This window comes from Schistocerca piceifrons, chromosome X (genome assembly GCF_021461385.2).
Source record: "Schistocerca piceifrons isolate TAMUIC-IGC-003096 chromosome X, iqSchPice1.1, whole genome shotgun sequence".
In the NCBI taxonomy this organism is placed as follows: domain Eukaryota; kingdom Metazoa; phylum Arthropoda; class Insecta; order Orthoptera; family Acrididae; genus Schistocerca; species Schistocerca piceifrons.
Window position 1 is genome coordinate 307,088,324 of NC_060149.1, and position 23,120 is coordinate 307,111,443.

Here is a 23,120-nt window from a genome sequence, read left to right on the forward strand (position 1 = left end):
TCCTTTTGTTACCATTTTGTCATTAATTGAATCCTGAACTTTATTTGTGAAAGCATAGATTGCTTGTTTGGTTGGCAGACCATTTCGGAAACCAAACTGACTTTTGCTGAGAATGTTATATTTATATAGATGTTCCAAAATTCTCATATACATAAGTCTTTCCAAACTCTTTGAAAAAGCAGTTAGAAATGGATACTGGCCTGTAATTTGTGACTTTGGTTTTGTCACCTTTCTTGAAAAGAGGTTCTACAGCAGCATATTTGAGACTATCAGGCACAGTTCCCTTTTGTAAGGATGTATTGAAACTGTGGCTAAGTACATCACTAATAGAAGCATTGCTCTGTTTTAGTAAATTATTAGAGATATTATCTATCCTAGTGGAATATGTATTCTTGAGAGGAATGATTGTTCTTTTAATTTCAGTTGCTGTAGCAGGTCTGATATGAATTTTACCATATATTTGGGTATAGTCTTTTGCATATGACTCAGAACTTCATTAACAGAATCCTTCGAGCCTATTTTTGCTGAAACTGACAAGAAGTGGTTGTTGAAATTTTGGCTATGTTTTCAGGCTCATGTACTAGATTTCTTTCCTGTTTAATTTTGAGTTATTCAAAAGTTCTTACGGTTTTCACCATCTCCCTTCTATCAATATTCCAAATAATCTTCATTTTGTTATGAGAGTTGTCAATATCTTGCTCATAATACAATGCTTTTGACTTTTGTATTACCTTCTTTAGTACCTTACAGTAAATTTTATAATGGCCAGTTTTTGTTTTGTCCTTAGACATTCCAATTGCAATGTAAAATTCCTTCTTTGTTTTATATGATTGTTTAACTCCCTTTGTGATCCAGGGTTTGTTTGGTGATGTACCAGTATTGCCTCTCACAAACTTTTTTGGGAATACTTCTTCAAAGATGTCTGAAAAATCATTTATGAATATATTAAATTCAGCATTAACCTCATCTACACTGTATACTGGGTTCCAGTCCATCTGTTGCAGTTTCTGTTTAAAGACTTCCAGTGCATCACTAGTCGTTGACCTAATACATTTCCAAGTAGAGATTAATTTCTTGAGGGGTGTAATGTCGTGCAGAGTGAGGAATTGTCCATCATGGTCAGACAGTCCATACAAGTTAGGGATGACAATGAAAGTATGGCACCTACTTAAATCTATAAACATATTGCCTGCATACGAGGTGATATAAATGAAACAATGTACTACACCAGTCACCCAGTTCGAAGTTTGTGAAAACATAATCTTAATGCATTTAGTTACAGTACTAAAGTACTGGAAAATAATAATTCCACTGTTTAATAGTTAGGAAACTGTGTACACACACTGTATTACTTTAATTAGTATTGCATTTAACCTTTGGTAACACCAATCGCGTTAAAAACTTTCAAAAGTTATGAATGTATTCCATCCTAAATCTGTTCTATTCTATTTTATTATACTGTATGCTAACCGTTTAGATTGTCTTCATTCAGTGCAATTAAAATTAAAATTTTTCATCATCATATGACTCCCAGGGAATACTCTGTTGAACCTATAATTTCCCTGATGCTACACTCCATGAGTCTGCATCAGTATTTGAAAATTACACCTGAGAGTGTTGTTGGTTCTGGCTTACTACACATCTCTCTATCCCAAGTCAATTGGAGAACATTTTTAATTATGTTTCTTCCATCAAACAGTAATAATTGCAGACTCTTTTATACATATAATCCATACACCAGCTAAAAGTAAAGCTGTACAACTACAGGTGACACACAAAATTATCCCACACGTGGTACTGTCAAATACAAATCTTAAAAAGAACAGTACCCCATTTTATAAACATCACTAATACATTAGTGCCTTTGAGAGAGACAATGCCCCTTCTACTGTTCACTGGTGTTCTCCAACCAAATATCCTCAGGCTTCATTAACAGTGACCTATCATACATCATACAGTACACTTCCTATGTCTTACATTTACCACAAATATTTTTTCTTTCTTATTACCCCCCAGGCTTTAATTTCTCATTAGTCATAATCTATCTCAACTCTATCATAAGTGAAGCACACCACAAATGATATGCATGTATAATTGAAACTGCCAAAGAAGTCTTTTATGAAAGATGTGGTACAAAGAAAGTCTCTTGGGTATAGAATAGAATTACAATGTATTTATTATTGTAATACAATATTCTACAAATCAATAATCAAAAATGTTTACTTTTTAATACTATAACTGCCACTTACTTTCTCTTTATTTGACTTAATTTGGTGTACTTTTTACTTTTTCTGTTATCTGCGTTAAAACAAAAGTTCTGTTGTCAAGAAAATGTAAGCAGCAAACAGTGCTATTGAGTTATTTTATGTGTATTGGCTTATTATTAGGACAATTTTCACCATGACTGATCAACACTATATAATTTACAACTGAGACACTAAAAGAAAATAATTGTAGAAAGTATGACCAAAAGAACATCTGTTATACATTAAACTAATTGTAGTCTTTTTAATTCAGGTTCCTGTCTTACGACGTCTTATTAACTTGATACAGAGCTAAAGACTAACTGTGAAATATTGTCACAGTAGCATTCCAGAGAAAAACTGTAAAGCTACTTTAATACATATGAATGAGAGATAATAATGGAACATATAAGGCGATTTTTCCATTTTGGAACTATCCAAAATTCCCAAATGAGCTACGTGAAATGTATAATTATTAATGCAGCAGTTTAATTTAACTGGCATCAGAATTAAATGACCCAAAACTACAAGTTATTAAAATGATTTGCAAACTTGTTTTCCAATGTATCTGCATGTCTTGACGTTTCAGAATTACTCCACATTCACATACGGTGGCTATCAAACAGTAGGTGATTTACTAAATACAGAAATTTGGGCCTGCTCTAACATCTTAATTTATAAAATGTTTGCCATCTTCAAGGGAAAGATGACCTAGATTCATGTCCAGTCTGTTTGCAGGATTAACAGATAGCTGTGCTGCATATTGACCTAGTGGTTTAAATGAGCTTTTCATACATTTTGAGGTGACTGTCAGATCGGTATCCTTCTCCTGCATTGTATCTCAGAAATCATTATAAGATTTAGCTTTATATTATGAGGAGTACAAGGTTCCCAGATGGTTGACACATATTGCCAAGCAGAATATTTCTCAGGCTGGCAATAATGTACTATGTTTTTAAGGTAAAAATAGCCACAGATGTTTCAAAGCAGTATGTTTTAGGCAAACACATTTTGGAGAACATTCATTTATAGCTGTCATAACCTCTTGTTTGTACACAAAAGACTTGTGAGGCATAAATTTGTGGATAGGAATGGATGAAAGTCAGAGGATGCCAAATAAGTTAATAGTTTCGATGTTCCAAGAATTCATACTAAAAACTAGTTTTCCCATTGCCAAAGCATCTCCATGAACAGATACATTTTACTGAAGAAGGATTACGATTACTCCTTTTGCATTTCATGCCTTTTATTATATTTTTTCCACCTAATTGGTACAGAAGATCACACCAGTTAATATTTTGCTCTTCACAAGTCAGTCAATAAGAAGAATCTCTTTTCATTCCAGAAGAAACAAGGCATTGTTTTTCTGGCAGATGAAATGCACTTCACTTTTGATAGTGTAATATCAATGGCTTACCCTCGCTTCTTTGGTTATTACTTTTTCTGATGTGAATAGAGTGATTCCTCTCTTGCCCACATAAAAATCTGTGAGAATAGTTAGAGTTGTTCACACATTGATGAAGTCTTTATATTCACCTTTGCTTCTGAGGAGTGTTCACAAATATGACACCTAACATACACTAAGCTCTCTTATTCATGTAAAATTTACTGTATTCTATCTTCTGATGTGTCAAACACACCAGGTAATTCACACATCCTTACCTTCTATCCACCCTACAGTGTACTGTGCTAGTTCTGTTTTGATCTGTTGTTCTAGTTCCTGACTGATCTTTACATGGATCACTGTCAAGAGAAGTATGGCCACATTTCAATAAAACCACTCATTTTTAGCTGTTGAAAGTAAAAGAGTAGGCTCCTTAGAAACCATCATGAACTTCTAATAAATTTCTGCTGATGTTAAACCATAGAAAATAAGGAATGGGTTCAGGTACATTGTTTTGAATGAGACACACACAGGATAAGTATTTATGTTCTATAACATCAGAAACAAAACTTAACTGACATCAACACCATGTGTGTGCCGTGCTGAGAAAATTCGTCATTCTACTAACATATGGTTTGTTTGTATTTTCTTTTTCTGGTGTGTAACAAGACGATGGTTGAATTTATTGCACAGGAGTAATTGAGAATATGATTGGTTATGGTGAGAAAGTAATAAATATGACAGAAGCAAAATACATATACAATGGGAATAGCATTTAATGCAGAATGACTGGTTTGCATGTTAAGTCATTAAAAAGTTGTGAACAAAGACAGAACAAGGCAGCTTCACTAAACTGTATGCGACAACACATGGCATGTTGTATGCAGTCAGGTGGTGAAATCTGCATTTGATTATGGTCTAATTCTAAAACTGAGGAAGGTACTGTAGTCGTAAGACACTGGAATTGCTTCCAGTTATTCCAAATTTTTGTTTTCTGTTGCTCCTTTGAAAAGTACATGATAACTTTATTTCCTATCCCTCCACAGTCTGAGTTTATGTGCCACATCTAAGGGCATTGTTGTTGGTGGAATGTTAAACCCTACGCTTTCTTCTGCCTTCCTAACATCAAAAGCTGTCAGTCTAGATTAAACATGATTACTACTGGAAATGTCTTTTGTGCTGCAGTTTTCTCACATGTTAGCTATGGAAAAACTCATAAATATGTTATTTTAAAACCATGGCTTATCATATTCAATTTTTTCATGGGACCATCTACGTATAACTGAATACAATGTACATGACTCATACATAAGCCCTATTTCTGAATTTGATTAAAATCAATTTTTCAGTAACATTGCATGCAAGGCATAGAGCTACACATCTATGTATGAACATAAATTTATTTGGCACTGCTCGCTGTATCTGATGAACATCTAAAAGCAGTCTGGAGATGACTACAAAATAATGCACTTTTAAGTAGTGTATCAAATGATTCTGAAAAAAAGTAGCTTATTGTGAGCTGCACACGTGAAACACACAAATATATTTTTCTTCTAGGATATTATAAATGTCAAGTAAAAATAATTATGTTTTATCACATTTATACTTATATTTTTTAAAAATCCTGTAAATTTCTGGTACATAATATTATTTAGATACTATCAGTGAAGTCCATGTTTAAGGAACAACAAAAATAGTTTTTGATAGAAAATAAAGTGTTCTAGAAAAGAACAATTCCTTTTAGCTAAAATAAGATTATTTATTTGTCAAGCCCCCCTACTGAAAACATTTTTCTCAAGTTCAACAGTATTTACATATAAACTCTGTAGCAGTTAATGTGTGCTTACAATTGCTGTTAACACTATGAGTGTCCTGTTTTGTAGGCTTTCCTCTTGTCTCACTTCAGTTGATACTTCTTCTCGTATTAAAGTAAGTCCAGTGGTTGAATTCCATGTGCCAATCTTCTGCAGTCCATCAACTGTCAACTCCACTATATGCAGCATAAAATCTGTTCGAAAACCTTCATAATCAAAATGTACAGGTCCTGTTAGTCCTCGAAGTGTCTTATATCTCTGAGGAAAAAAATAGTACATGTCATCAGGGAAATAATGAGCTTACAACAATTACTTTCATGTATGACACAAATCAGTTAATCAGCAACAAATGTAAAATATTAGGATATAGTTCTCTGTTTTGTCTTAATTTTCTTCCACTAATTCTATAAGGCACATTTAGTTAACAATGACGTAGGATTATGCAAACTGTGGATATTTCTTCTAGATGATTCTATACACAAAGTGTAAGTAAAACATCTGAGCATAATTTTTTACATTTTCTGTGTGAACTATATAATCTTGAAAAATTAGAGGATCAAAAAAGCATTGTTTTTTCAGTCGACGCTGTAAAAGTGTAGCTCTTTGAATAGATGTACAACACAGCAGAATGTATCTGATTAACTTCATTTTACTTTATTTCATGTTCTTACTGTAGTAGTTGTTGGTGGCGCCAGAGAAAGCGGAGGTTATGGTGCTGCTACTAGTAGAGTTTCCCTCTGTGTATCACTATCATGATGGTAGTACAATGGACCAAACAATAAAGGCAAACTAGTGCCCAATATTGAGATATAGTCTTAAAATGTTAACTTATTTCCTGAACCATACGCATCAGAAAACTTCTAGAACCAAATGTATCTATTACACACTAAAATAAAAAAAGACTGGTTTGAAGCAGCTCTCCAGGCTACTCTATCCTTTGCAAGCTTCTTCATCTCCCAGTACCTACTGCAACCCACATCCTTCTGAATCTGTTTAGTGTATTCATTTCTTGGTCTCCCTCTACAATTTTACCCTCCACGCTGCCCTGCAATACTAAATTGGTACTCCATCGATGCCTCAGAATATTTCCTACCAACCGATCCCTTCTTCTAGTCAAGTTGTGCCACAAATTTCTCTTCCCCCAATTCTATACAATACTTCCTCATTAGTTATGTGATCTACCAATCTAATCTTCAGCATTCTTCTGTAACACCACATTTTGAAAGCTTCTATTTTCTTTTTGTCTAAACTATTTACAGTCCACGTTTCACTTCCATACATGGCTACACTCCATACAAATACTTTCAGAAAAGACTTCGTGACACTTAAATCTATACTTGATGTTAACAAATTTCTCTTCTTCAGAAACGCTTTCCTTGCCATAACCAGTCTACAGTTTATATCCTCTCTACTTTGACCATCATTAGTTGTTTTGCTTATATTAGAATGTCATCGGCGAACCTCAAAGTTTTAATTTCTTCTCCATTATACAGATTGAATAACATTGGGGAGAGGCTACAACCCTGTCTCTCTCCCTTCCCAACCAGTGCTTCCCTTTCCTGCCCCTTGACTCTTATAACTGCCATCTAGTTTCTGAACGAATTGTAAATAGCCTCTCGCTCCCTGTATTTTATGCCTGCCACCTTCAGAATTTGAAAGAGAGTATTCCAGTCAACATTGTCAAAAGCTTTCTCTAAGTCTACAAATGATAGAAATGTAGGTTTGCTTTTCCTTAATCTATTTTCTAAGATAAGTCGTCGGGTCAGTATAGCCTCACATGTTCCAACATTTCTATGGAATCCAAACTGATCTTCCCGGAGGTCGGCTTCTACCAGTTTTTCCATTCATCTGTAAAGAATTCATGTTTGTATCTTGCAGCCGTGGCTAATTAAACTGCTATTCGGTAATTTTCATGTCTGTCAACACCCGCTTTCTTTGGGATTGGAATTATTACATTCTTCTTGAAGTCTGAGGGTATTTTGCCTGTCTTGCTCAACAGATGGTAGAGTTTTGTCAGGACCGGCTCTCCCAAGGCTATCAGTAGTTCTAATGGAATGTTGTCTTCTCCCGGGGTCTTGTTTTGACTGAGGTCTTTCAGTGCTCTGTCAAACTCTTCACACAGTATCATATCTCCCATTTCATCTTCATCTACTTCCTCTTCCATTTCCGTAATACTGTCCTCAAGAACATCACCCTTGTATAGACCCTCTATATACTCCTTCAACCTCTCTGCTTTCCCTTCTTTGTTTAGAACTGGGTTTCCAGCTGAGCTCTTGATATTCATGCAAGTGGTTCTCTTTTCTCCAAGGATCTCTTTAATTTTCCTGTAGGCAATATCTATCTTCCCCCTAGTGATATATGCCTCTACATCCTTATATTTGTCCTCTAGCCATCCCTTCTCAGCCATTTTGCCCTTCCTGTCAATCTCATATTTGAGACGTTTGTATTCCTTTTTGCCTGCTTTATTTACTGCATTTTTGTATTTTCTCCTTTCAGCAATTAAATTCAGTATCTCTTCTGTTACCCAAGGATTTCTATTAGCCCTCATCTTTTTGCCTATGTGATCCTATGCTGCCTTCACTATTTCATCTCTCAAGGCAACCCATTCTTCTTCTACTGTATTTCTTTCCCCCACTCTTGTCAATCGTTCCCTAATGCTCTCCCTGAAACTCTCTACATCCACTGGTTCTGTAAGTTTATCCAGGTCCCATCTCCTTAAATTCCCACCTTTTTGCAGTTTCTTAAGTTTTAATCTACAGGTCATAACCAACAGTTATGCTCTGTGCAAAATTCTACCAAGCGGCTTCCTCTTCCATTCCTTACCCCCATTCCATATTCACCTACTATGTTTCCTTCTCTTCCTTTTCCTACTATCGAATTCCCGTCACCCATTACCATTAAATTTTCATCTCTCTTCACTGTCTGAATAATTTCTTTTACCTCATCATACATTTCACCTATCTCTTCATCATCTGCAGAGCTAGTTGGCATACAAACTTCTACTACTGTGGTAGTCGTGGGCTTCATATCTATATTGGCCACAATAGTGCATTCACTATGCTGTTTGTAGTAGCTTACCTGCATTCCTATTTTTTTAATTCATTATTAAACCTATTCCTGCATTACCCCTACTGTAGCGCGCCAGTGGGTGTGTTGGACCTTCCATCGAGCTACAGACTCCCTTGAAGATATCCTCCGCAGACGGGGATGAAACGTTGGGAATTGACACAGAATTCATTAACCGACCACAGCATAACTGCCCGGATAATTATAATGGACATAACTATAGGGTGACGAGTGGGGAACAGAACAGTGAAGTTATGGACTAAGTTATCAGTAATAGTGAAAGCCTACGTGAACTGTATTGTTCAGGAATATTATAAGAATTGTTGAGAACTATGTTAATGTAGTAAAAGCATAGGGCAAGCAAAATTTAATTATTGAAACATCACCTGTGAAATTACATGTAAATACTAGTGAACAGCTATTATGGTGTATGTATTTCAAGACCGTGTTCATGAATAGAATCTGGCATCGGTAAGATTAAACAGGTCGTGGGAATAAACTGCTCAAAATAACAATGCCATAGGTCCATGTTTTCCAAATAAAATTCCTACAATTTCATATTACAAAGTACTTCCATTATTGATGATTTTAGGTGCATGTTTTGGAGAGACAAGGAACAATAAAAGCTCTACATGGTAAGGAAAGCATATGAAGGTAAAGCTTCAATAAAAATGGATCTCTGCAACAAGATCAGAATACCAGACCTTGGAGCACTTTTACAACAATATTACTGGCCTCATAATTATCACATAATGCACCAAGTACTTAAGTTTTTCTTTCCTCGTTATAATCTAAAAATCAGTGAATGCATCCTCATATTTCCCTGCAAGTGAGGAAAGCAACTGATCCATGCAACATTTAGTTCCAAGGCCTTTGCTTTGATTAGCAGAGGACATTGAAGCATGTCCCATTCCAAACAACTTTTAAGGAGATATTCATGAGTATGTACACCAATGATGTCCTATCAATTTTCTCTACACCAGTCTCAGAAATTAATTAGACAAAATATTAGACACTACTTTGTTGGTGCTCCACATTTTTATGATTTTGCATGAGATAAACTCATGCTGCAGTGTCCTCTTTTGGCACACCAGTGTAGATGTTGGCCCAGAAATGGCTAAGTAAAAAAATCTGTGCAATTTGCATGTTGATTTGCATGTAAAAGCCGATTTTGAAATTTTTCCTTTGTGTGAGAATGATTGGGCAAGCTTCGTGTGCCAATTGAAAATCTGGATTTTCGTATTTTACTGTACATGTTGTTTTAGCATAATCTTTCAATGATCATATCAATACCCATTTCTGTTGTGATATACTGTGAAACTGCAAAAATTCACGAATGGCGTGATAATCTTGTACTGATATCGTCAATTATAGGCTTAAACTAATTAGCGATTTTTTATATTTTTGAGAAGAGTAGGCCTAGCCTCATTCAAAACAAATGTTCTCTAATTTCATTGCATAAATACGTGAGAAATAGATTATTTTTAAGAATTTTCGGAACCTCACAAAATTATATTTTCGTAAGTTACTGGTACGAGTGTTTTGGATAACATACACTCCTGGAAATGGAAAAAAGAACACATTGACACCGGCGTGTCAGACCCACCATACTTGCTCCGGACACTGCGAGAGGGCTGTACAAGCAATGATCACACGCACGGCACAGCGGACACACCAGGAACCGCGGTGTTGGCCGTCGAATGGCGCTAGCTGCGCAGCATTTGTGCACCGCCGCCGTCAGTGTCAGCCAGTTTGTCGTGGCATACGGGGCTCCATCGCAGTCTTTAACACTGGTAGCATGCCGCGACAGCGTGGACGTGAACCGTATGTGCAGTTGACGGACTTTGAGCGAGGGCGTATAGTGGGCATGCGGGAGGCCGGGTGGACGTACCGCCGAATTGCTCAACACGTGGGGCGTGAGGTCTCCACAGTACATCGATGTTGTCGCCAGTGGTCGGCGGAAGGTGCACGTGCCCGTCGACCTGGGACCAGACCGCAGCAACGCACGGATGCACGCCAAGACCGTAGGATCCTACGCAGTGCCGTAGGGGACCGCACCGCCACTTAACAGCAAATTAGGGACATTGTTGCTCCTGGGGTATCGGCGAGGACCATTCGCAACCGTCTCCATGAAGCTGGGCTACGGTCCCGCACACCGTTAGGCCGTCTTCCGCTCATGCCCCAACATCGTGCAGCCTGCCTCCAGTGGTGTCGCGACAGGCGTGGATGGAGGGACGAATGGAGACGTGTCGTCTTCAGCGATGAGAGTCGCTTCTGCCTTGGTGCCAATGATGGTCGTATGCGTGTTTGGCGCCGTGCAGGTGAGCGCCACAATCAGGACTGCATATGACCGAGGCACACAGGGCCAACACCCGGCATCATGGTGTGGGGAGCGATCTCCTACACTGGCCGTACACCACTGGTGATCGTCGAGGGGACACTGAATAGTGCACGGTACATCCAAACCGTCATCGAACCCATCGTTCTACCATTCCTAGACCGGCAAGGGAACTTGCTGTTCCAACAGGACAATGCACGTCCGCATGTATCCCGTGCCACCCAACGTGCTCTAGAAGGTGTAAGTCAACTACCCTGGCCAGCAAGATCTCTGGATCTGTCCCCCATTGAGCATGTTTGGGACTGGATGAAGCGTCGTCTCACGCGGTCTGCACGTCCAGCACGAACGCTGGTCCAACTGAGGCGCCAGGTGGAAATGGCATGGCAAGCCGTTCCACAGGACTACATCCAGCATCTTTACGATCGTCTCCATGGGAGAATAGCAGCCTGCATTGCTGCGAAAGGTGGATATACACTGTACTAGTGCCGACATTGTGCATGCTCTGTTGCCTGTGTCTATGTGCCTGTGGTTCTGTCAGTGTGATCATGTGATGTATCTGACCCCAGGAATGTGTCAATAAAGTTTCCCCTTCCTGGGACAATGAATTCACGGTGTTCTTATTTCAATTTCCAGGAGTGTATTTTGCAGCGAATCAGAATTTGTGATTTACAGTTACTGTCAAAGAATAGATCACCCTGAATTTCAGCATGTATCAACTCAAGTAAATATACATTTTTCAGAATGTCTGGGAGTTAACATTTGCCCTGTTCATACTCTAATTTGTAGTAAATCGATGTTTGTGATATAATAACCATTACTACAGCACATATTGTGTCACATTCAGTTTTCACTTAAAGAGGAGCATATATTATCACCATTTATCATGAATTATCTCTATTTTAGAGTTTGCTAATAACTATAATTAACCTTAAAAAGTTTTAGAAAATTAGTAATTTTTACCTCCGGTTTTTCTGTTGGCTTAATACAAATCTTGTTTCGTGTATTTACGTCAATTTTTGTTGGTAATTAATATTTTTTTAGCTCCACAGATTAAAAGCTAATCAGCAAGCTTAGTTTAAAGTTATATGTTCACTATCCTGTAATACACTGTACCATCCAAAATGCAGCCCCACTATGAATGCTGTTCTTGAACACGGGATGAGTTGGTTGACATCTGTAATCAGGTGGAAATCACCCTCACTACTGTCAAATGATTGGCAGGTGCTACAAATTGGTGTGTTGGAAGAGCTCCCAAAAGTCAGGTACCTGTGAATCCTATCTTCTCTGCAGAAAGCACGGGATCTACCATTACTCATCCACTAGGCGGCAGTGAATGGTGTTTCAGTGGTAGCTCAAGGCTTCCTGTACAGGGTGGATGGGTACCAGGGAGAACTCAGGGTGTTATATGATCTCCCTAACCAACAACTTCGAGGTGATGTCTTTCACTGGAACTGGAACTGAACCAATGGGACTCACTTCACCTGTTTTGGGTAACCTGTTTTGTCCAGTGTCAAGAGGAAACAAACACAAAAGGGTAAGACTCTATTAATTATTGGCAGTTCAAATGTATGGCAAATGATGGTACCCCTTACGAAAATGGCAGCAAGGGACAGGAAAGGACACCAGGTGCACTCAGTGTGTATGCCTCATTTAACATGTTGGAGAGACAATTCCAGTAGGCATTGAGAGAACAGGGTGCAACCAACTGCAGATTGTGGTGCATGTTGGAACAAATTATGCCTGTTGTCCGGAGTCTGAGGTCATACTTGGATCATTCCAGTGACTGGCAATGAAGGTTGAGAAGACCAGCCTTGAGCATGGAGTTTCAGCAAAGTTCACAATTTGTAGCATTGTTCCCAGAAATGGTCATGGCCCTTCAGTTCTGAGTCAAGTAGAAGGACTGAACCAGAGACTTTAATGGTTCTGTGGAAAGCTAGGTTGACTGCCCAGACCTGTACCATAGTGTGGAGAATTGTAGGGCTCCCCTAAATGGATAAGGTGTGCACTACACATCAGAGGCTGCTACCCAGTTATCTGACTGTGGTGCACACAGGGTTTCTCAGATTAGATGACTTTCCATCCAATCCAGATAACAATAGGTGTAGGAAACCCAGAAGTATCAGTGCAAGATCAAAAGAAATATCCCCCCCACAAGTGAGTGGATTAAAATTCTAGTGGTTAACTGCTGAAGTGTTCCCCCCCAAAAACAGTGAAGCTCACATAATACTATGTACTGAAAGCTGGTTGAAACCTGAAATTGATAGCAGTGAAATTTTTGAGGAAAATTTAAGTGTATAGCAAAAGGATAGGCTAATGGGAAATAGAGATGCTTTATTTGTCTCAGCAGAAAAGAAACTCAAATCCACCTCAATAGAAACTGAAACTGCATGCAAGATAATTTGCATAAGACTCAGTATTGGGCTGATTATCCTTAGAAAAAACCTTGTTTCGCTTGTTCATAAGTTACTCACTCACATAGTAATCATTGGTGAGGACTTTAGCCATTCAACAATCAACTTGAAAAATTACAGGTTTGTCGGTGATAGTATGATAAGTCATCCTGCAAAACAATTCAAAATGTCTTCTCTGAAAATTACCTAGAACAGACAGTTCAGAACCCAACTCATGATGAAAATATATTGAACCTAATGGCAAGAAATACACTTAACCTCTTTGAGGATGTTGATATTGAAACTGGTATCAGTGACTATGACACTGTTGTTGCATCAGTTATTACCAAAGAACAAAGGACAATTAAAACAAGCAGGAAGATATTCATGTTCAGTAAACTAGAGAAACAGTCAGTAGTCATACCTCAATGAGGAACTTTAAACTTTCAGTAGGGAGTAGCATATACAGGAACTATAGCTCAAGTTTAAAAGAATAGTTGACCATTCTCTGGCTAGATATGTACCCAGTAGAACAGTTCATAAAAGAAGGGACCCTCCATGGTATACACTCTCTTGACAGCCAAATGTGTTTCATTTAGCATCTCTCAATCTATAGTCCAACGCTTTGTTTCACCTCTATTATGCAGTAGCCTCTCTTTCTTTAAAGAGACTCTTAAAAAAAAAAATGCTGGTCATATATAAATGCTGCTAGTGGAATCAAAGTTCATGTCCAGTCCCTAGCGAATGAGACATGAACTGAAACTGAGGGTATCAAAGCAAAATCTGAAATGCTAAACTGCTAGTGAATGAGACACAAACTGAAACTGAGGGTATCAAAGCAAGCTGAAATGCTTAACTCTGTTTCTAAAAGTTCCTTTAAAAAGAAAACACAGGGGAACTGCCCCAATTTAATCCTTGCATCACTGAAAAGAGGAGTGAAATAAGTATTAGTGACAGTGGTGCTGAGAGGTAGCTAAAATCATTAAAACTGAACACAGCTCCAGGGCCCAGTGGAATCCCTATCAGATTCTATACTGAATTTGTGGTTGAACAAAAAACTGTGCCCAGTAGTGGGAAGAAAGCACAAGTTACACCTGTGTACAAGAATGGTAGCAGAAATGATCCAAAAAACTACCATCTAATATCCTTGACATCAATTTATTGTAGAATCTTAGAATATATTTTGAGTTCAAACATAATCAGGTATTTTGAACAGAATGACATCCCCCATGCCAACCAGTATGGATTCTGAAAACATCAGTCATGTGAAACCCAACTCACACTTTTTCACATATGACATACTGAAAACTTTGGACTGAGGCAGTCAGGTAGATGCAGTACTTCTTGATTTCTGAAAAGCATTCGACTCAGTACCACACCTACACTTATTGTCAAAAGTATGATCACATGGAGTATAATGAGAAATTTGCGACTGGATTGAAGACTTTTTGGTAGGGAGGACATGGCTTGTCATCTTGGATGGAGATTCATTATAAGATTTAGAAGTAGCTTCGGGTGTGCACCAGAGAAGTTGAGGCGTAGCGTACTGTAAAATCGCAAAAAAATGCTAATTACGAGTTTGCGAAGGAGTACAAAGCGTATTTAAGTGAACGGTATAGCGGAAGTCATGTGGAATTTCGGATGGAATATCAAAATTATTGCTTTTGACTGTTAGTTAAAACTGCGTGGCATGTTGTGCAGTCTAAGACTGGAACAGGTATTACGTGTAGAACAGAGTGCACAATATTTGAGTGAGCATTTTCATAACTAAACAATCTAGTGAACTCTATTAACTTTGGTAATGGGTGTAAATACCATAAACTGGCTACGCGTGTGATTATGGTGTGCATGGGAACTTTACATTGTGTAGACACTTAGCATGGACTTGGCAGTATTAACTGTGATCTTTATCGTAAAAATACACCTGAAAATTTACATTGCCGAGTTAAAACTTTTACTTCAGTATTAGCCACATCCTGTTTACCAGACAATTCTATGTAAGTTACGACCTGCAATAGATGGTAGTAGTCTAGTATTTTCTACTACAGCTTTTAGCTAGACAAATGAACACTGCTGGACATTGGCAGGGTGGTAAAAAAGTAACATGCCGTGCCGTACTTGGTGCATCGGCCGGGAAACTATAAAGCTGTAGGAATCGAATTCATGATCGAGAGGAATGGTCAATAAGCAACTTTACAGCAGTGACTGTAGGTGTGACTGAAATATTGCTGTGAAGACGAACATATGTTTTGAGATGCAACAAGGAGAGAACCTGTGGAACGGAGATTTTAAAGTGAACTGGATGCTACGGGACTGAAGGCGCAGCGTAGTATTGGTCCGCTGAGCAACAGATGGCACAGTAAGCGAACAGCAAGGTGCAGCAGCTTCCATCGCAGTGGCAGTGCGTGGGGGCCCTGAATCTGGTACACCATGGGAAGAAAGGCAGATTACTGTTTTCAACACACTGCGACGACGTCGGACAAAGAAATATAAGTTAAGTTTATATAGTGTATTATTTGCATGTGTAAACAGACTTGCTAGTATGGATGGCAATGATAATTCTGTGGTTGTGAGAGAGGGCGATGTAAGTTAGTTTGATGTGAGTGCTAGTCAGGCAAGTACTCCTGAACAAAAGCAAGTAGGGGATACCATTAATATGGAAGTATCAAGTAACGATGTGCCTCAGAAATTTCCGTTGTATAGATGGAAGTGGAACATAATGTTCCGACCGATTCTGGTATGGGTGACAGTTTAAATCTTCACAATAGTCAGTTGAATGATTTCAGTATTAATAGTTTGTTGATGTCAGTAGTGCTAATGTGAGTGAGGAGGCTGACAGAACAGATACCAAATGTGGTATTGTGCCTGTACAATTAGCTGAACAAAAAATTGTACGACAGGAAAACAAACCAGTACATTTACAAGATATGTTTGCAGCTTTAATGACGAATATGAATCAAAATTTCAGTAATATTAATCAGAATTTAACTGAGGTAAAACAAAATTTTAATCAGAATTTAACTGAGGTAAAACAAAATTTTGGGAAGTTAGATCAGAAAGCTGAACAACAGTCTGGTAGTATTATCAAGCTAGCTAATGATCTGAAACAGTTTAAGACTGAAATTAATGAGAAAATAGAACAACAGGCTGTTGAGCTTAAGAAGATGTGGAGGACGGATTTTCAGGGGTTTGATACTCATGTAAATAAGAGAATTTCTGATGCAGAAAGTAGGTGTAAAAAGTCTTCAGAAAATGTAAAAGTGAATTAACAGAGCTGTTTAGCAAGGTTGCTATTGGAAGCAAACAGAATATAGATCAGATAAGAAAAGAAGTAGGTCAAGTCAAGTCAAATCTGACGTCAGTAGAATCTATGTGTGAAACTGCACATGGAAATTTAAATAGAAAAATTGATTCTGTGAATGAAAATTGTTTGGACAGTGTTAAAGTTGTGTCTGAACGAGTGAATGTGGTTGTGAGTGGTGTAGAACAAATTACTAACAAAACTGAACAAATAACCCTTAAATTAAATGAGCATGACAGTAGACTAAACAAAGTGGAACGTAATATTAGATTGGGTGCTAACGGTGTGAACTGTAGTATGGTGACAGGAACTGCTGAAGTGTCTTATATTACAAACAGACAGTTTCTTCATTTTGATCCAGCTGGAAATGTTCATCCGAAAGAGTTCTGGAATGATTTTGAAAATGTTTTGCCTAGTTTGTGGAGTGACCGACAGAAGATTGGTATCGTAACATCAAAGTTTTTGGGTGAGGCTAGGATATGGGGAACGACTGCTACAGAACAATATGAGACATTAGAGTAGTTAAAAGAAGCGTTTTTCAAAGAATATTGGGGCAAGCAAAAGCAAATAGAATTGCAAAACAGTTTCTGGGCTGTGGAAAAGTTCAATCCTCGGAAAGAGAATATAAAAAGATTTGCTTTAAGATGGGTGACTAATTTGTCATATTTGACAAACAAATTAGAGCCTGAGCAAATAAATATGGGGTTAGACGGAAAGTTACCTCTAGGCTGGAGAAATAAAATAGTTGCTGCTCCTAGGGACAATGTTGAGAAGTTTATTAGCTATTTGGAAAGGGTGGAGAAGCTTATGCAGGAAGAGGAGCAGACAAATCAGAGTTTTAGGCCTCAGAATACAGTTGAGAGAGGTCAGAATGTTAATGTGAACAGAGTGGGTGTGTCACATAATAGCTGAGGAAGGAGAGGAAGTGGTTGGCGCTATGCTCCAGTTCCAAGGACAATTGATAATGATCAGGGGCACGCTTACAGATTGCGATCGCCAATACATGATGACAATGATTTTCAGGAGAGAGATCAGGTGGGGGTGCGAGGCAGAAATGAAGCAGAATCACAGGGCATGGGAAACTAGATCCCATCTGTGAGGGGCTGGCATTTGCAGAACGGGTAGCAGTAATCTGAATCCGCTGGCCATACCTTTTATATACAATAAGAACAAAGTAACTGAAAACCAAATTATTGACAATAATGATACAATTGAAAGTAGTAAAGCGAAGGATGATAGAATAGGCATGCTACAAGGTGGCTATGTAGATGGGAGTAGGCAAAAGGAGCACTGTGCTGCAAGTTGTTTGGTGGGAAAAGATGTTGAAAGTGATGTAAACTCTAGGAGTGAGGGAGAAGTATACAGTAGAGTGAATGAGGAATCTTGCCAGGGAGAAGGAGGCGATGTGAATATACAGGGATTGCACGAGCTAGATGAGAAGTGGGTAGAAGACTTATTGATGTCAGTAAATATGGACTTAGAGGAAGCTATGGAAACATTTCATGCTGGTGATGAACAGAAAGGGGGTCAGTCGAGTAAAAATAATGTAGAAGGAGAAGATGAGTTAGAAGAATTAGTGGAGAAACTAATTAGTGTAGAAAAGGGAGCTGCAAATTTGCAGAAGTGTTTTAATCTATCCATAGTGGATAGGATGAAGAATGTAGGAAGGGAGAGTAGTGAAAGCAATCCTGTAGATATTTGTATAATCTCTGAGCACAAGGGAGGTTTCGAAAGGCGTAAAATTGTACACGACTTGCTTAAGGAGGATGAACTCACTGTTAAGGAAGAAAAGAAAGTTCGACCAGTAATCAATCTGTTAGTGCAAGGGGAAGAAGTACAGTGCCTAGCTGATAGTGGCAGTGATTTGTGTGCTGTTAGTCAGCAAAGGTTAGATGCTTTGCCTAATAAAAGAGAGCTAGCAATTATGCCTGTCATGGGAATCCATAAAATTGTAGCCACAGGAAAAGTGAAGAAGCATGTAAAGTATGAAGTGATGTCGCCTATCAGTATAAATGGTAACCAATTGTATCATAACTTTCTAGTTTTTGAGGGCTTAAGAATAGATATGTTAGTGGGAATTGATTTCTTAATGAAGTACAAAGGGAGGCTGGACGTTGAAAATGACAGTATAAGCCGGGAAGTGAGTGGGAAAAACATTATAGTGCCTTTCTCTAAGAAAAGAAAGCTTACAAAGACGGAAGGTGAGCAGATTCCAATTAGATATTGTAGGAAGAGAACAGATCTGGAAGGGTATAACAAATATGGGGAAGAAGTGGAGGTAGATCCTGATGAAATGCTCTTAGTACAGAATAAAATAGGTGAGAAAGTTAGATTAATGAGACAGGCGGATATAATTTGAAAAATAAAATGATGCATTTTGGTGATTTTGGAGTAGTGAGGTGTTGTCATGTTGTATAAGAAGGTATACATTTTGAAGTAGTAGTGAGAGAAGTAACAGATATGACTAATTACAGAGTAGAATAAAAGGGCTCAGAGTAATGAGGAGGAAGGGCATAAATTGTTTTAGAAGGGAGTGTTATCCTGTTAGAAAATGGTAAAGGAATTGTGGAGTGTAGTTACAAAAGTTGATGTAAAAAAAAAAAAAAAAAAAATGGAAAGTGAGTAAGATGATTTGCATGAAGATGCATGGTCATAATGGAAAATGAATCTATCCCAAAAATGACATGAAATTTACCGGAGGTGACTAATAAAATAAACCAATAGAGACGACAACCAAAATATTACTAATACTAATGCTAACAGGTGTGAAAGGTAAGAGTGAACAGGCGTATATAATGGATTTTGTAAATAGTTATATGAATTTGAATTTAATATCTTATGTGATTTTGAAGTCATGCTCAAGTTTTGAATTTTGTGTATTATTTGCTATTGTAAAAGACTTCTTAAAAATTTGTGAAGAAGAAATCATAAAGTTAAGCATATATGGAACCTGGTAAAAGCTGTCATAAAGACTTTGCCGTAGTTGTCAAGTTTTGAGAAAAGATTTAGTGGATAGGGAATAATCAGAATTTAACCTAATTAAGTGATTTCAGTGTATGCCTTCAATAGCAACACAAAATTTTGCTGAAGTAGTTAAACACTTTAAAAGAAAATGCAAATTTTCTTGCAGTTTAAGAGTTAAATGTTCTGTTAATTTGCTTTGAATAGTGAAAGCATAAATAATTAATGAGTATAGCATAGGGAGAATATTTTATACCATGTGTTGAGATGGTTATGTATATTAGTAGTCTTAGACGAATCTATGTTTTGTAGGTAAAAACCATTGTATAATAAGGACTTACCCAAGAGTGGACCAATGTGCAATGTTATGGACGCCAACCAAGCAAGGTGTTGTGATGTGCTAAGAGAAAAATCGTGAGGTAGAGGACACTTATGCAGTGCAACGTGTAATGTAGGAGTGATTTCAAAATGACACCAGGACACCAATCAAAGTGCGGGTGGAGATTCAATGAAATATTGGGTTCATGTAAATAAGATGAAGTAAAAGGCGAAAATTTAATTGTAATGGACAAGAACTATTTTATGTAAAGTCACAATTGGTGGAAAATATGGTTTTGAAGGAAAAAATTAAATAGTTCAGTTGTAAAGTTTCGTAAAAAATTCAAAAAAAAAAAAATCAAAAATTTTGTAAAATATTAGACTTAGTTAGGGTAGTATGACAAGTCCGAAGTAAGAATTCTGTAACTTAGATTAGTAATTTTCAAATTTCACATTTGTTTTGAGAGTACGGAGACAGTCACGATGTGGTAAATTTATAAAAAGTTGTTTTCAACAATTTTAATAATTACAGGGGGTGTGCCTTCACATCGCTCCTGTCACTTGTTAGGATGATATTGTTATAGGCATGAGTCATTGACAGATGTCACCAGCTGACATGGACCTGAGTTACAGAGCTGCACGTAGTTTTACTAGTAGGCGGCAGAGGTCAGCAGTTGACGGACAGTGCTAGCAGTCATAGTCAAAACAGTGTTGTAAAGTTATGTTTGACTAATATTTAATGTATTTGCATAATTATAATTGTTTTATATGTGTAGTAATAAGCAGTGTGAGTGTTGTATGAGTGAAGAACAACAGAAGTAAATGAAAATTGTTTTGTTTATTCACGAAGTACCAGTTAAAATATACAGGGGATTTACTATAATTAAATGAGCAGTCAGTTTATGGTACTAAGGACTCATGAGTAGAACACAAATTAATCTGTAATTTCGGAAGGAGTAATTTTATATTTGATACTTTTCTAAATTTATTTATTTAGCAATTGCCATAGAAAGAAATGTTTTACTGGTCATTGAAGTAAAGCGCGGGTTAGTGCGGGATAATACTGCAACCTGATTTGCTGTTTGCGATATCAGCCAATCAGAAAAATGCAGACTCGCGCCAATCTATGCTGGGAACAAAGCCTTTGGTGTGATCTAGGTCAGTCGGGGCTGAGGGTTCGAACTAGTGACATCTCATTGAAAGCAGCTCCAGCGAAAGTACTGTAAAATCGTGGAAAAATGCTAATTACGAGTTCACGAAGTAGTACAAATCGCATTTAAGTGAACAGTATAGTAGAAGTCATGTGGAATTTCGGACGGAATATCAAAATTATTGCTTTTGACTTTTAGTTAAAATCGCGTGGCGTGTTGTGCGGTCTAAGACTGGAACAGGTATTACGTGTAGAGCAGAGTGCACAACATTTGAGCAAGCATTTTCATAACTAAATGATCTAGTGAACTCTATTAACTTCAGTAATGGATGTAAATACCATAAACTGGCTACGTGTGTGATTGTGGTGTGCATGGGAACTTTACAGTGAGTAGGCACTTAGTACGGACTTGGCAGTATTAACTGTGGTCTTTATCGTAAAAATACACCTGAAAATTTACATTGCTGAGCCAAACTTTTATTTCAGTACTAGCCACATCCCGTTTACCGGACAATTCTATGTATGTTGCGACCTGCAATAGACAGTAGTGGTCTAGTATTTTCTACTACAGCTTTTAGCTAGACAAATGAACACTGCTGGACATTGGCAGGGTGGTAAAAAAGTAATGTACTGTGCCGCAAAATGTGATGGAATCCTTGCTGTTCATGTTGTATATTAATGACCTTGCAGACAATATTAATCTCAGATTTTTTTGCAAATAATGTTGTTATCTGTAACAAAGTACTGTTTGAAAGAAGCTGCATAAATCTACAGTCAGATCTCGATAAGATTTCAAATTGGTGCAAAGATTGACAACTTGCTTTAAATATTCATAAATGTTAAATAGTGCACTTCACAAAATGAAAAATACTTACAATCTTATGACTATAATATCAATGAGTCACTGCTGGAAATGGCCAACTCATACAAATACCTGGGTATAACACTCCATAGTAATATGAAATAGAGTGATTACATAGGATCAGTCAGGGGTCAAGCATGTAGAATACTGGGGAAGTCCAATCAATCTATAAAGAAGATTGCTTACAAGTCACTTGTGTGACCCATTTTTGTATATTGCTCAAGTGCCCATATCAGATAGGACTAATATGGAATATTGAATGTATACAGAGAAGGCTAGTACAGACAGTCACAGGTTGGTTTGACCAGTGGGAGAGTGTCACAAAGATGCTGAAGAAACTTAACTGGCAAGCTCTCAAAGATAGGCATAGACTATATCAAGAATGTCTACTAACAAAGTTTCAAGAGCTGGCTTTAAATGATGACTCTATGAAAACACTACAATCCTCTACATATTGCTCATATAGGGATCGTGAGGATAAGATTAGAATAATTACAGCAGGCACAGAGGCATTCAAACAATCATTCCTCTAGCACTCCATATGTGAATGGGACAGGAAGAAACCTTAATAACTGGTACGATGAGACATACCATCTTCTGTGCACTTCACAACGGTTCGCAGAGTACAGATGTAGATGTAGATGTAAATGTAGTCATGATGGTGAAGTGATATGTACATGCCAGTAGGTTGCAAAGTTTGCAGGAAATCAGTGGGTGAAGTTGGATTGACATGGTGACATGACAGAATTTATGTTTGGATATACCTGTGACCACACTGTGAAAGAAGTTAACTGAATTTTTAGTGTATAAATATGGACTGTCAGAGATGAATACAAAGAATGATTTATTACTTGAAGCCACATTACATGGTGTAGGAATAGTGACCATACAATGGTCCTAACCAACAAGGATGGGACAGAGAGTCATGTTCTGTCAGTGATTGCAAGTCCATCTCAAACAGTTTCTGAGCATACATTGCAAAGGGAACTGCATGCAATGGGCATTTGGAGTCAGGTATCTCACAAAAGGCCATTCCTCACAGTGGTACATGAGGCAGCCACCTGAAATGGGTAAAACAAACATTTCACTTGTGAACTTTAACCTAAGATAAGACCTGCCTGAAAGCTCACCAATAAACAAAGAAATTCGCAGAATAAATGTTAAACTCAAAAGTGTTGCAACACATTCAGTAATGTCAGACTAATAGACGTCAGCTCACTTGACAGAACACACTTCACCAGACATGGACTTCACTTGAACAATAAAGGAAAGTATACATTAGGAAATATGATA

At 37.7% G+C, this 23,120-nt stretch overlaps 1 protein-coding gene across 1 annotated transcript in view; it reads right to left on the bottom strand.

The window, feature by feature from the left end:
* Positions 1-23,120, bottom strand: part of LOC124721723 (glutamate receptor ionotropic, kainate 2-like) — a 541,952-nt gene that overhangs the window by 170,578 nt on the left and 348,254 nt on the right. The window contains exon 9 of the mRNA XM_047246817.1: positions 5,475-5,699. Coding sequence (XP_047102773.1) covers positions 5,475-5,699 — 225 coding nt within the window. The remainder of the gene's footprint in view (positions 1-5,474; positions 5,700-23,120) is intronic.